This window comes from Muscardinus avellanarius (genome assembly GCF_963383645.1).
Source record: "Muscardinus avellanarius genome assembly, chromosome: 1".
Taxonomy (NCBI): domain Eukaryota; kingdom Metazoa; phylum Chordata; class Mammalia; order Rodentia; family Gliridae; genus Muscardinus; species Muscardinus avellanarius.
Window position 1 is genome coordinate 31,737,873 of NC_137786.1, and position 12,786 is coordinate 31,750,658.

Here is a 12,786-nt window from a genome sequence, read left to right on the forward strand (position 1 = left end):
AGCTGCATGTGTGCTGGCTTAGGAGACCCTGTTTCCAAATAAAAATGTAAAAATAGGTCTGGGAGTGTAGCCCGGAGGTAGAAGGGCTTCCAGGAACCCTAGTACCACCAAAAAAAAAAAAAAAAAAAAAAAAAAATCACTGGTGTGCTGTGATTAGGAAGAGGCAAACCAAGTTAATGATTGATTTAGATATATAGTGTGTGACAAAGTTCTTTTTTTTTTTTTTTTTTTTGCGGGTCTGGGGATGGAACCCAGGGGCGTACGACCTTGAGCTACACCCCTGCCCTATTTTTTATTCTTTATTTTTAAACAGGGTCTCTGGTCTCTGTTGCAAAGAGCCTAAGTAGCTGAGACTGTCCTTGAACCGTGACCCTCTGGTCTCAGCCTCCCAAATGCTGGGTTTACAAGCATGCGCCACCATGCCCAGTGACAGAGTTCTTTTTAAAGGATAGGCATCTATTTAAATAGACAGACACTTTAAAAAATGTCTATTTTTCTGGGCGTGGTGGCACACGCTTGTAATCCCCACACTTGGGAGGCAGAAACAGGAGGATCACGCAAGTTCGAAGCCAACCTCATTGATTTAAGAGACCCTGTTCCCAAATAAAAATATAAAATAGGTCTGGGAGTGTAGCCCAGAGGTAGAAGGGTTTCCAGGAACCCCAGTACCACACACACACAAAAAGCCTATTTTGCCGGGCATGGTGGTACTCGCTTGTGATCCCCATGCTTGGGAGGCTAAGACAGGAGGATCACACAGGTTCAACGCCAGCCTCAGCTACTTAGTGAGGCTCTCAGCAACTTAGTGGTGAGACCTTGTTTCCAAATAAAATATAAAAATAGGTCTGGGAGTATAGCCCGGAGGTGAAAGCCTCTGGGTTCCACCCCAAGTACCACCACCAAAAAAAAAAATAAATAAATAAATAAATAAATCTATTTTCATGATTACAATGCACCAATAAAAAATTTTTTTAAAAAGTCTATTTTCAAAGCTAATACATACTCAGTGCAGATATTTTGAAATCACAGCAAAACACAAAGCTAGAGTGGGAACAGGGGGATCACAGGTTTGCCGTCAGCCTCAGCCACTTAGTTCAGCCCTCTACAACTTAGTCAAACTCTGCTTCAAAATAAAAATAAATAAGTAAATGAAATGAGGCTAGGAGAGTAGATCAGAGGTAGAATGCCCTTAGGTTCAATCCTCAGTAACACACACACTACATTATAAAAATTGTTCAAACTCTTTTGAAATTTTCTTAGTAATTTTACACTCAGAATAAGAATAGCAATGGTCAGTCAATAGTTGAGGCTGTACCCACCTCCTTGGGACTGAGAATCTGTAGTATGCAGAGTAAAAGATGAAGAACGTACACGCTTTCTCGAAAAACCATTATTTTCTGCAAGATATTTAATGGGAAGGGTAAAATTGTTTACAATGATAAATTATCCTCAACCAGTGATATTGGGAGAAAAAACAGAACTCATCTTTTGATAACATGTTAACTCCTAAAGCCCAGTTTTAAATATTGAGTTTGATAGGATGGTGATTATAAGCCTACAGGCATATCATGTTAGCATGAAACAATAAGAAATCAGTGGTTTTGGCAGAGAGCTATCTATGCATTCTGAAGTTCTACGAAGAATATTTCTGGGTAAGGGACAGAGAGTGAACGATCATGGATTTTTAGTTGTCCTCGGGGACCTGCATGCAGCTTTCAAAACAAAGGCTGATACATCTCCATGTGTATTTAAATACAAGAAAAGCCATTAAGTTTTACAGTCTGTGCCACACATCAACATGCTTGTGCCTGCTTATTTTCTTTATATAAAGGTTGATTTTGAAGTATAGAATATAAATCATTACCGTGTTCTGCTGCCTCACACAGGGTGTCTTCTGCAGGTCTCTGAAAGGACACAGAGCTGTCATGAAAGCCGGGTATTTGCTGTTTTTGCATCAGTCCCCACCCCGCTGCCTTATAAGGGAATTCTCCGGAGCCAGGGCTGCTCAGCACCCCCACCCCAGGACAAAGCAACACACTCGTATTCACTAGGCAGACAGTGGGGAAGCCAAGTCCAGTAGTTTTATATGTCAGTGACTACAATATTCCTTGTAGGAGTCTGTTTGAAATGTAGACTATCAGCAGGGTGTGGTGGAGCACGCCTGTAATTCTAGTAACTGGGGAGGCTGAGAGAGGAGGATGGCAGATTGGAGAACAACCTAGGCAATTTAGCTAGATTCTCAACAACATAGCGGGATCCTGTTTCAAAGAAAAAATAGAAAGGGCTGGGGAGTGTAATTTGGAGGTAGAATGCCCCTGGGTTCAGTCCCCAGTATAAATAAATAAATATATAGTTTCTGAGGCACCCACTCTCAAAATTCTAATATAATCTGTCTAGGATGAGTCCCCCCCCCCTTTCCCTTTTTTCTTTTGTTGCTGGGAAATGAACTCAGGGACATTCTGCCCTTGAGCTATACCCCTAGCCCTTTTTTATTTTTTATTTTGAAATAGGATCTGATTACATCGCTGTGACGTTGGCCTTGAACCTGCAATCCTCCTGTGTTAGCCTCTCAAATACTTGAATTACAAGTGTGTGCCACCATGCTCAGCTAAGAATTGCTTTATTATTTCTTTGTTTGTTTGTTTGTTTGTTTTTGCAGTACTGGGGATTGGAACCCAGGGGTATTGTATCTCTGTGCTACACTCCCAGATTATATATATATATATATATATATATATATATATATATAGTGAATTATATATATTTATATGTGTGAATTATATATATTATAAGGAGGAAAGGTTTATTTTGAACATATATCATATAAATATATATAAATATATTTATTTATTTATTTTGAAAAGGGTCTAAGTATTTGGGAGCCTCATTAAGTAACTGAGGCTGGCCAAGGACCTGTGATCCTCCTGTCTCAGCCTCCCAAGTACTGGGATTACAAGTGTGCACCACCACACCCAGCTTTGCTTTAATAACAAAGTTTGGAGGTCATTTTTTTTCTTTGTAGTTTAATTTGTTAAATGGGTATGCAGCAAATGGCCTATATTAAGTTAATATAAAGACAATAATAATAATAATAAAGTGAGAGTGCTACAAATCTTTTGTCTTTCAAAGCAAATGATTTCAATGAGATGCTGAAAGAACAAGGAGCATCTCTGTTTCCTTTTCAACGAGTATCAGAGTTTAAAGTTTATTTTATACCCAGTTTTAGGCAAGGTCAGTGGTAGGGACCCATGTCAAGCCTTAGCCCTCCTAATCTCTTTCAGTCCCTCTCCTCTCAGGTCACTCCAAACAAATTAATAGAAGAAAAATGTTACCCACAGCTTTGAGACAAGGCCTCTGCCTTCCCATTTAACCAGACTACGTAGCTGTTCCTGAAGCACCACTCTTCATGAAGGACAAGGAGTAAGCCAGCGTAGCTGTGATGCTTCTAGTACAGATAGAGTCTCAAAATATCATTTTTTTGGTCACAATAAAATAAAAGTGAAAACACAGGAAAATAGTTTGGTCTTACCTTAAAAGCACATTCTTTCTTTTCAAAAACAAATAATGGTTGAGCAATAACAGATTTTTCTGTCAAAGCAAAAGAATAGGCAAGGGATTAAAGCCTATACTGCCATTTCTAACACCTCTTAAAATATCTGAAGATTTTTTTAGCTTGTATTTTTCTTGCTTTTTGGCAAATTCAAATTATTTTACATGAATACTATACATGCATTTTTAACAGTTAATGATTTAACAGTTAATGTCAGAAATACTACTTGAGGAAACTGATGATAGTACATTTCTATATGCAGAGAGATAATCCTATCAAGAGAACAGGCTTTAAGTGCTTAACGAAAACAAAATATAATAATCTGCCTTTAGAACTTCATCAGGACAAAATGATTGACATCTTTAGAAGTAAAAGTTTCAGTAGGTGAACATTTTCATATGAGAATAGTTCTTCACCTTGGGTTGGAGCTTAAGCTATGAATAATATAAATGTACTTCCATCCTTAAAATGACCCCCAAATAATTTATATTTTCTTATATTAGATATAAGCAGTGAGACTCCTAGTGGCTTTAAAATAGTTTTGTGACAGTACAAGGGTACACTTATGAATTATAATAAAAAGTGGGGTTCTTATGAACTGGACTTAGGAATAGTCATCCTTAGAACAGTATAACTTAAACCTAAGCCTAAAAAAGTAGCACAGTGACTTACCCTTCATTAAGGCTATAGCTAAAACCATGCAAAAGCAATCTTCAATGGCAGTATTAAGGAGAGGATCACAAAGAGTTCTTGTAGCTTGGAAGGAATATGGTAATATAAGAAGGCCTTCTTCATTTATTCATTCAACAAATATTTATTAAGCATCTTTTTTATGTATGTGTGTGCGCCAGCACTGACTGATACATGGTCTGATTTATAGTGTATGAGTATCACCACAGTCACCTTTGCTCCTCGACGCTGCCTAACACATTGGCTAGAAAACAGATAATCTCCATACTTCCTCTTCTATTTAGATACCCTTCCCTTCTCTCAGACACTCTCTTTGCTCCAAGGACAGAGTCAAAAGTAAAGATTTATCAACTACTGGGTTCATAACAAATGCTGACTTCCTCCTCCTCCTCTTCTTCCTCCTCCTCCCTCATACTAGGGATTGAACCCAGGGGAATTCTCTCTGGGCTACACCCCTCCCCACTTTATTTTATTTTTTTTATTTTGAAACAGGTCTCATTCGTTGCAAAGGACCGCATTAAATTGCTGAGGTTGTTGGAGAATTTTGTTGTTGGAGAACCTGCAATCCTCCTGTCTCAGCCTTCCAAGTACTAGGATTACAAGAGTGTACCACCATGCTCATTTTATAGCAGACTTCTTACCTCTACCAGAATTTGAAAATAAAACAGGGTTCTTAAAATTATATTTTAAAAATTTAGCCATTTTATTTCTGATAAGATCATTACTCAATCCATTTATTCAACAAATTCTTTGAGAAGTGACTATGTACAAAACATTCTCAAGGTATTATAAATAAAGCAGTAAAAGAAAGAGATGTAGTCTCTGCCATCCGAGGGCATACACTGAGGAGTAAAAAGAGAACCAAGCAGTTAATTACGTGATTATTTAAATTCAGTTGGGATACAAGTTGTAAAAGAAAAGTCCCAGATTCTCAGCAAGTGACCAACAGAGACACCTGTCTACTTTTGAGATCATGGTAGGTTCCCTAGGGGAGGCGATTGTTAGGCAGACTTGTAGGCTGGGTGGAGGTAGCAGGCAAAGGTGGTCAGAAGGGCATTTCAAGCAGAGTGGGGAGAAAGTCTCTGAGGATGTATACAATAATGACAGAGATCAACATGGTTGATGTCCTAAGACAAGAAAGGACAAGTGCTACATAATGGGGCTGAAGATGAGGTTGTAGCTTTAAAAGAACTTGAAGGTTTAGCCAACAATATCTATTTATTTATTTATTTATTTATTTATTTATTTATTTATTTATTTATTTATTTATTGGTGGTACTGGGGTTCCTAGAAACCCTTCTACCTCCGGGCCACACTCCCAGACCTATTTTTATACTTTTTAAATTTGGAAACAGGGTCTCTTAAGAACCTGCGTGATCCTCCTGTCTCTGCCTCCCAAGCGCGGGGATTACAAGTGTGCGCCACCACGCCCAGCAACAAATTTTATTTTTATTCTATGAAAAATGCAAGCTGGGCGTGGTCAGTATTCGGGAGGCTGAGACAGGAGGGTAGTGGTTTGGGGACAGCCACAGATACTTAGTGAGGCCCTTTGCAACTCAGTGAGACTCTGCTTCAAAGTAAAGAATAGCCAGGCGTGGTGGCACACACTTGTAATCCCAGCATTTGGGAGGCTGAGACCGGAGGATCGTGGTTCGCCAGCAGCCTCAGCTACTTAGCGAGGCCCTCCGCAACTCAGTGAGATCCTGTATCAAAATAAAGAATAAAAAATTTGGCAGGGAGTGTAGCTCGGAGGTCGAATGCCTATGGGTTCCATCCCCAGACCCGCAAAAATAAATAAATAAATAAATAAATAAATAAATAAATAAAATAAAAAATAAAGAATAAAAAATAGGGTTGGGGGTGTCACTCAGAGGTAGAATGCCCCTGGGTTCCATCCCCAGTACTGCAAAAGAAAGGAAGGAAGGAAGGACGGAAGGAAGGAAAGAAGGAAGGAAGGAAGGAAGGAAGGAAGAGAAAGAGGAAAACCCAGTGAGGCAGAGAACTTTTCTGATATACACTTTTTTGTTTTGTTTTGTTTGGTTTGGTGGTACTGGGGTTCCTGGAAGCCCTTCTACCTCCAGGCTACACTCCCAGACCTATTTTTATATTTTTTTAAATTTGGAAACAGTCTCTTAAGCCCGCGAGGCTGGCTTCAAACCTGTGCGAACCTCCTGTCTCCACCTCCCAAGCGCAGGGATTACAAGCGTGCACCACCATGCCCGGCAGGACTTCTCTTGATCAAAGGGGATGGGCATAATAATTAATAATAATAAATAATAATAATAAGCAATCTAATTTAGGAGAGCTAGTAAGTTCTAGAAGAGTGCTGGGGAAGTTGCTCTGTTATTTCTTTGTTTAAATTTTACATCTATAAGTTTTTGAGAAATGCAACAATTAAAAGTTTAAAATATAGTCTTTTGTTACAAAGAATGAAAATGAGAGGATGTTAAAGAAAATACATTAACACCTAATAATTTTGATGTTTTGCCTATTTAAAAATCCAAGTATCATTTAATAAATTCCTGTGTTCATTGTTTTCTGAATATTTTGTTAAGAGAATATATTTATTCATTCTACAAATATTTCATTGAGGACCTGGCAACAAGAAAAAACACAAAGTACTATCTATATAACTCAATCTTGGTTTATCTTAATTCTCCACAATGTGGGTCAGTGCTTTTATTCATCTTGTTTGACTTAATCCTTTTAAAACTTTTGTAAATTGAATATGTCTTATACAGCATAAATCAGGAAACTATGTCTCAATTAACTTTCTCAAAGCCATGCAGACCACTAATAAACAGCAAAGACTTTAATTATGCCCCACCCCCTCTGAAAACCATTGAATTTAACTCCTACCTATCATTTTATGTTAGTTAGCTTTCTGTTACTATAACAAAATACCAAAGAAAAGGTTTGCTTACTTATTTATTTATAAGGAGGAAAGGTTTATTTTGACTCATAATTTTGAATGTTCCAGGCCTTGATTGGTTGTCCCTTGTTGCTTTGGGCTTGTAGAGGCAGCACAACATGGTGGAAGAGCATGGCCAGGAGAGGCAGGAGCTAGAGTCTCACAATTTTCTTCAAGGGCATGTCCTCAATTACCTAAAGACCTCCCATTAGGCTCTACCTATTAAAGGTTCTAGCACCTTCCAGTGGTACCTACCCAGGGACTAAGTCTCTAACACAGGGGCCTTTGGGGAACATTCCAGATCCAAACCATAGCTCTAACATGCATCTAATACAGAGCTATCAGCTCAATTCATGTATGTTCTCAATGTACAATATGAACAATCTGGCACCATGCCAAGAAAAAATAAGTATAAAATAGTGGCACACATATTTTTTAATTTTGTCTAAGTTGATTGACTATACATACATATTTCTATTCCCTCCCAAAATCAGACATCACATAATAATAAAGCACTTTTGGGAGTAGAAGGATGAAGCCACAAAGTTTCTCTTGAAGAGAAGTAATAGCAACAAAAATCTGTAATCTTGGAAGTGTAAGGATAAGTGGGAGCTGGTTTAGCAGATCAGGAAAACTGAACCGCAAGCTCAAGACAGCGGTGGGCATGCTGGAAAGTACCCCAGTTTCCCCAACAGAAACCCCCAATTCAGGAATTGATACCACCAAGGACTTCTAGAAGGAGTGATGAAGTCTATCTAAAAATAGGAAGATGTTTTGTCTATTTGGCAGCAAAGCAACTATACCTCTCCTTACCTAGCAAAAGACTGGAGGATTATTCCTTGAAAAAGATCAAATATCAGGTACAATTTAAAGTGGAAATTCTATAATAAACAGTGGAGTTAGGTAAAAGTTTACAAACTACAATATAATATATTGTTTGCTACTATTGCTATAACAAATTACACGAAGTTTAGCAACTTAAAACTATTAAATGTCTTATATTGCAATTCTGGGGATCAGACGTCCAGAATGAATTGGTGGGGGCTGTGTTCTCCTGAGGCTCTAAGGAAGAATCCATTTCCTCGCTGTTTTGAGCTTCTGAAGGCTGCTCTCATTCCTTGGCGGGTGGCCCTGTGTCACTCCAACCTCTGCCTCTGCCACGGCACTTCTGTGGCGGACTCTCCTGCTTCCTCTATTTCACAATAGCCCTGATGATTACCCAGGCCCATTTAAGCAAACTGAGATAATTCTCCCCTCTCAAAATCATTCAGTTAATCACATCTGCAAGCTTCCATTTGTCATGGATGCAATGATATATCTTCATAGGTTTGGGGCTTTGGGATGTGGACATCTAAGGGAGACATTATTCTATCTGCCAGGAATACAGGATATTAAGTCCTCATTCTATTTGACTCAAAGAATGCTGGCAGCCAGGTTTTTTTCTTCCAGGCAGAGAATTAGAAGATTTTTCTCTGAAAAATCTGATTAACTCAAAAGAAAAGAGTCATCCCTATTGACAAGAGGGTTCCCGGGTGAATGGTCAAGCCAGACGGTGAGTCCCCAGTTCAGGTGCGCATGGCTGCCAGTTAGCATTTTTGTGCCCCTCATTAAATATAAGCAGGCAGTCAAGGGTCACCAGACATAAGACACAGAATTAATCCAGCAAACAGGAAAAAGCTAAAGGGTGTTTTAAATATATAGATATAGCTATATAACTAATATTCTCACTAATATTAAATAGCCATAAAACAAACATATGCCAGTATTTTTAAAAAAGAGAATAAGCATTTAGAAATTATATTTCAAAATATAATAGAATCAATAAAGTAAACACAATTAAAAGATTTAGAAAATAAAGTTGCATAAATAACCCAGAAAGTAGAGCAAATAAACAGAAATAGAAAAATTTCTATTTTGAGGGGCTATGTGACTACTGAGCTTATGAAGTAAAAATAAACAGACATGGAATCAATCATCAACAAAAAGAAACAATTATGAATTAATATCCTAGGTGAAGAAAGTACTGCAGTTAACATTTTTTTTTTTTTTTTGGTGGTACTGGGGTTCCTGGAAGCCCTTCTACCTCCGGGCTACACTCCCAGACCTATTTTTACATTTTTATTTGGAAACAGGGTCTCCTAAGCCAGCGCACGCGGCTGGCTTCGAACCCGCGCGATCCTCCTGTCTCTGCCTCCCAAGCGCGGGGATTACAGGCGTGCGCCACCACGCCCGGCTGCAGTTAACATTTGGAGAAAGATGTAAGAAAACCCAGGTGATCTGAACAAGAGACAATTTAATATTTGCTTAATAATAGCTGTTCAAAAAGAGAATATTGAAAATGGGATAAAATTATCAACAAATAAATTACTAAAATTATCCCAAATTGAAGGACATGTTTCCAGATTATAAGAGCCCATTCAATGCCTAGGATGTCAAAATGAACTTATATCAATGCACATCAGAAAATCCTGGAGCCCTGTGGACAAAAAAACAAAAACAAAAACAAAAAACAGATTTTTAATGGCATCCAGAAGGGAATAACAAAGGTCACATGTAGGGGAAAAAACCTCAACACGGCTGTACTAGTTCATCTGGAAGTGTTGGGAAAAATTTTGAAACAGAAGAAAATATTTGCATCCATGTTTAGGTACCAGATGTATGAGTTCTTTTGTCCATTCAATAAATGAATTTTACTCAGCCATTAAAAAAATACAATTGCGGTATTTTCAGGGAAATGGATGGATCTTGAGGACATTATGCTAAGCGAGATTAGTCAGCCACAAAAAGTAAGGAATCGGATGCTTTCCCTAATATGTGAAAGCTAGGGTGAAAGGGGTCATAGGGGAAACTCCAGGTGAAAAAGGAGATCCTATACAGGAGCAAATAAGGCAACCTAACTGTGGGGACCGGAGGTGGGGAGAGAGAAACTCTTTAAAGCACATGATGTACTTATTCATATCGAAGTCAACCACTAAACCAAGCATGGAAGGGAGGGATGGGGAGAAAGTGAGGTGGGGACTGGGTAGGGGCTGGCTGGGTGATGTGTGCATTTATGCCTACATAAGTTTTTTACCCCATTATGATGTATAAATACAATGCACCAATAAAAAATTAATTTAAAAATGATAAAAATAAAATAAATGATCATGCTCTATTTAACAAAGGGAATTTTAAAGAAATTATTTTCCCACCGTCCCTTTCTAGGGGGTGAAACTCATTACATCACTGAACTATTTAGCTCACTTTAATCTTGATATCATTTTCTACATACCTTTCATTCTAATCTATCTAGATTCTGTAAGGGTTGCTGTTGACCACAAATGACCTTAAGGCAGCAGTGGACTGTCCACTGGTGGTCGGAGCGCATGTGGTGCCACAGGTGTTGCTTTACATACTTTCCCCCCATTATTCTGACACCAAGTGTTAACTGTGGTACTTTCTTCACCTAGAATATTAATTCATAATTCTTTCTTTTTGTTGATGGTTGATTTCCTGTCTGTTGGTTTTTACTTCATAAGCTCAGTAGTCACAAAGCCCAAAGCCATTGAACCACTTGAGTACATAAGTGCCACTGTATAATGAAAGCTCTATGTTCAGGTCTGTAAACCTAACAGCATGGCTTGGAGTGCTTCCTCGGGGGTGATTCTGACTGCTGAGTACTTACACGGACCATGGTGATATCCAGTGTGATGAGCCCCACCCATTGCCTGCTAGCTCGAAGACCTAAAAATAGCGCCGAGCGGAAGCTCTGTGAGGCCCATTAAGCAGTAAACAACTTTCAGGAAGTCCGGTAACCGGAGCATGGGGCGCACGGGAACACAACATACCACTGTTTGTAACAAATAAGCTAATTTTGCATGGAGCGAGTGATCTGAGTGCTGATTGGCTGCTTGGGATATATAAGCGGGGAGCGGGGAGCGGAGAGGAGAAGAGTATGTAAGAGCCTGGGATAATAAAGAGTCCGAAGAAGATCGTCTCCGGTGTCGTGCTTGAAAGCGGCAAGTGGTGGCCCGTACGGGGAATCTCTCTCAACGAGACGGTCAGAACTTTGGACTTTCCAGGGCAGCCGGCTGGTAAGTTCTCCTGTGAAGAGGGAGGCTCTACAAAGTAGAGGATCATAAGATTGTTCTTTCCCAACTCCGTTTGAGGACGAAGGGGAGCTCCTTTGAGGGGAGGATTTATAGGGTAGTATACTCTCAGGCTGGACCTGAGGCTGAATAGGTATGGGAAATAATCCATCTCATCCAATACAAAAGGCTTTAAAAGCCTTATTAAACGGAAAGGGGTTAAAACTTAGGGATAAGACTATTCAGGGTTTTTTGAGCCAAGTGGATGAGGTGGCCCCTTGGTTTGCAGTATCAGGAAACTTGACCCTGGCAAGTTGGGATAAGTTAGGGAAGGATATTAAAAGGGCAGAGAAAAACAATCAAGTCACGGGAGGAACTTATCCTTTGTGGCGCCTCGTCAGGGCATGTTTGGAGCAGAAATACTTCAAACCGCTAGTGCGAGAGGGACAAGTGGCACTTGATCTGTTAAAAGAGGAACGGTCCACTTCCTCTCACCCAGCTAGTGAACTAGGCTCTGAAGGGGAGGGGGACTCGGACGAGGAACTTGTGGCAATAGAGGAGGAAGTCAGCAGATTAACCCTAGCTACGGGCCCCTCGCAGGGCTCTGTTCCTCCGCCCTATAATCCCTCAGCTCCAGGACAAAGCGAAGGCCGCTCCTTTAATGAAAAGGTATGGCGTGAGCCGGAAATGTTACTATCCAGACAGGCTTTCCCCGTGTTTCAACCACAAGGAGGAGGACCTCGGTATCATGAGCCTTTAGATTATAAGCTTGTAAAACATATTGCTGAGTCCGTGCGGACTTATGGTACCAATGCTGCATACACCGTAGCCACCTTAGAAAGCATTTACAGGTATGCCATGACCCCTGGAGATTGGCAGAACTTGGCCCGAGCGGCTTTGACCCCAGGACAATATTTAGATTGGAAGGCTTTCCTTATTGAGTTCGCAGCAGAGCAAGCAGCGGTGAATCAGGCCGCAGGACAACCTGCCTGGAATTTGGATATGCTTTTGGGACAGGGACAATTTGCTAACAACCAGACCTGTTACCCTCAACAAGTGTATGATCAGATAAACAATTTGGCCACCAGGGCATGGAAAAGTTTGCCTAATAAAGGGGAGGTGTCAGGCAATCTTACTAAGATAATTCAAGGTCCCACTGAGCCTTTTTCTGATTTTGTGGCTAGGATGGTAGAAGCTGCTGGACGAATATTCGGGGATGTCGATGCAGCCATGCCACTTGTTAAACAGCTTATTTTCGAACAATGTAATACTGAATGCAAACAAGCTATAAATCCATATAAAAGTAAAGGTTTAGAAGTATGGATGAAGTTATGTAGAGAACTCGGCGGACCTTTAACCAACTCGGGGCTCGCTGCGGCTATCATGCAAGCATCTGGCAGGCAAAAGGGCAATAACAACACCCGACTAGGAAATTGCTTTTCATGTGGGGCGGCAGAGCATTTAAAAAGAGACTGCCCAAAACGAGGCTCTCTCTCTCAAAAGAGCCCACCAGACCTATGTAAGAGATGTAGAAAAGGCAGACATCCCGCCTCAGAGTGCCGGTCCGT

At 40.0% G+C, this 12,786-nt stretch overlaps 1 protein-coding gene across 1 annotated transcript in view; it reads right to left on the reverse strand.

The window, feature by feature from the left end:
• The window catches only part of RANBP3L (RAN binding protein 3 like), a gene marked incomplete at both ends in the record, with an annotated part of 66,858 nt that overhangs the window by 27,618 nt on the left and 26,454 nt on the right, over positions 1 to 12,786 (reverse strand). Inside the window, 3 exons of the mRNA XM_080700707.1 lie at positions 1,320 to 1,397; positions 1,865 to 1,904; positions 3,530 to 3,588. Coding sequence (XP_080556833.1) covers positions 1,320 to 1,397; positions 1,865 to 1,904; positions 3,530 to 3,588 — 177 coding nt within the window. The remainder of the gene's footprint in view (positions 1 to 1,319; positions 1,398 to 1,864; positions 1,905 to 3,529; positions 3,589 to 12,786) is intronic.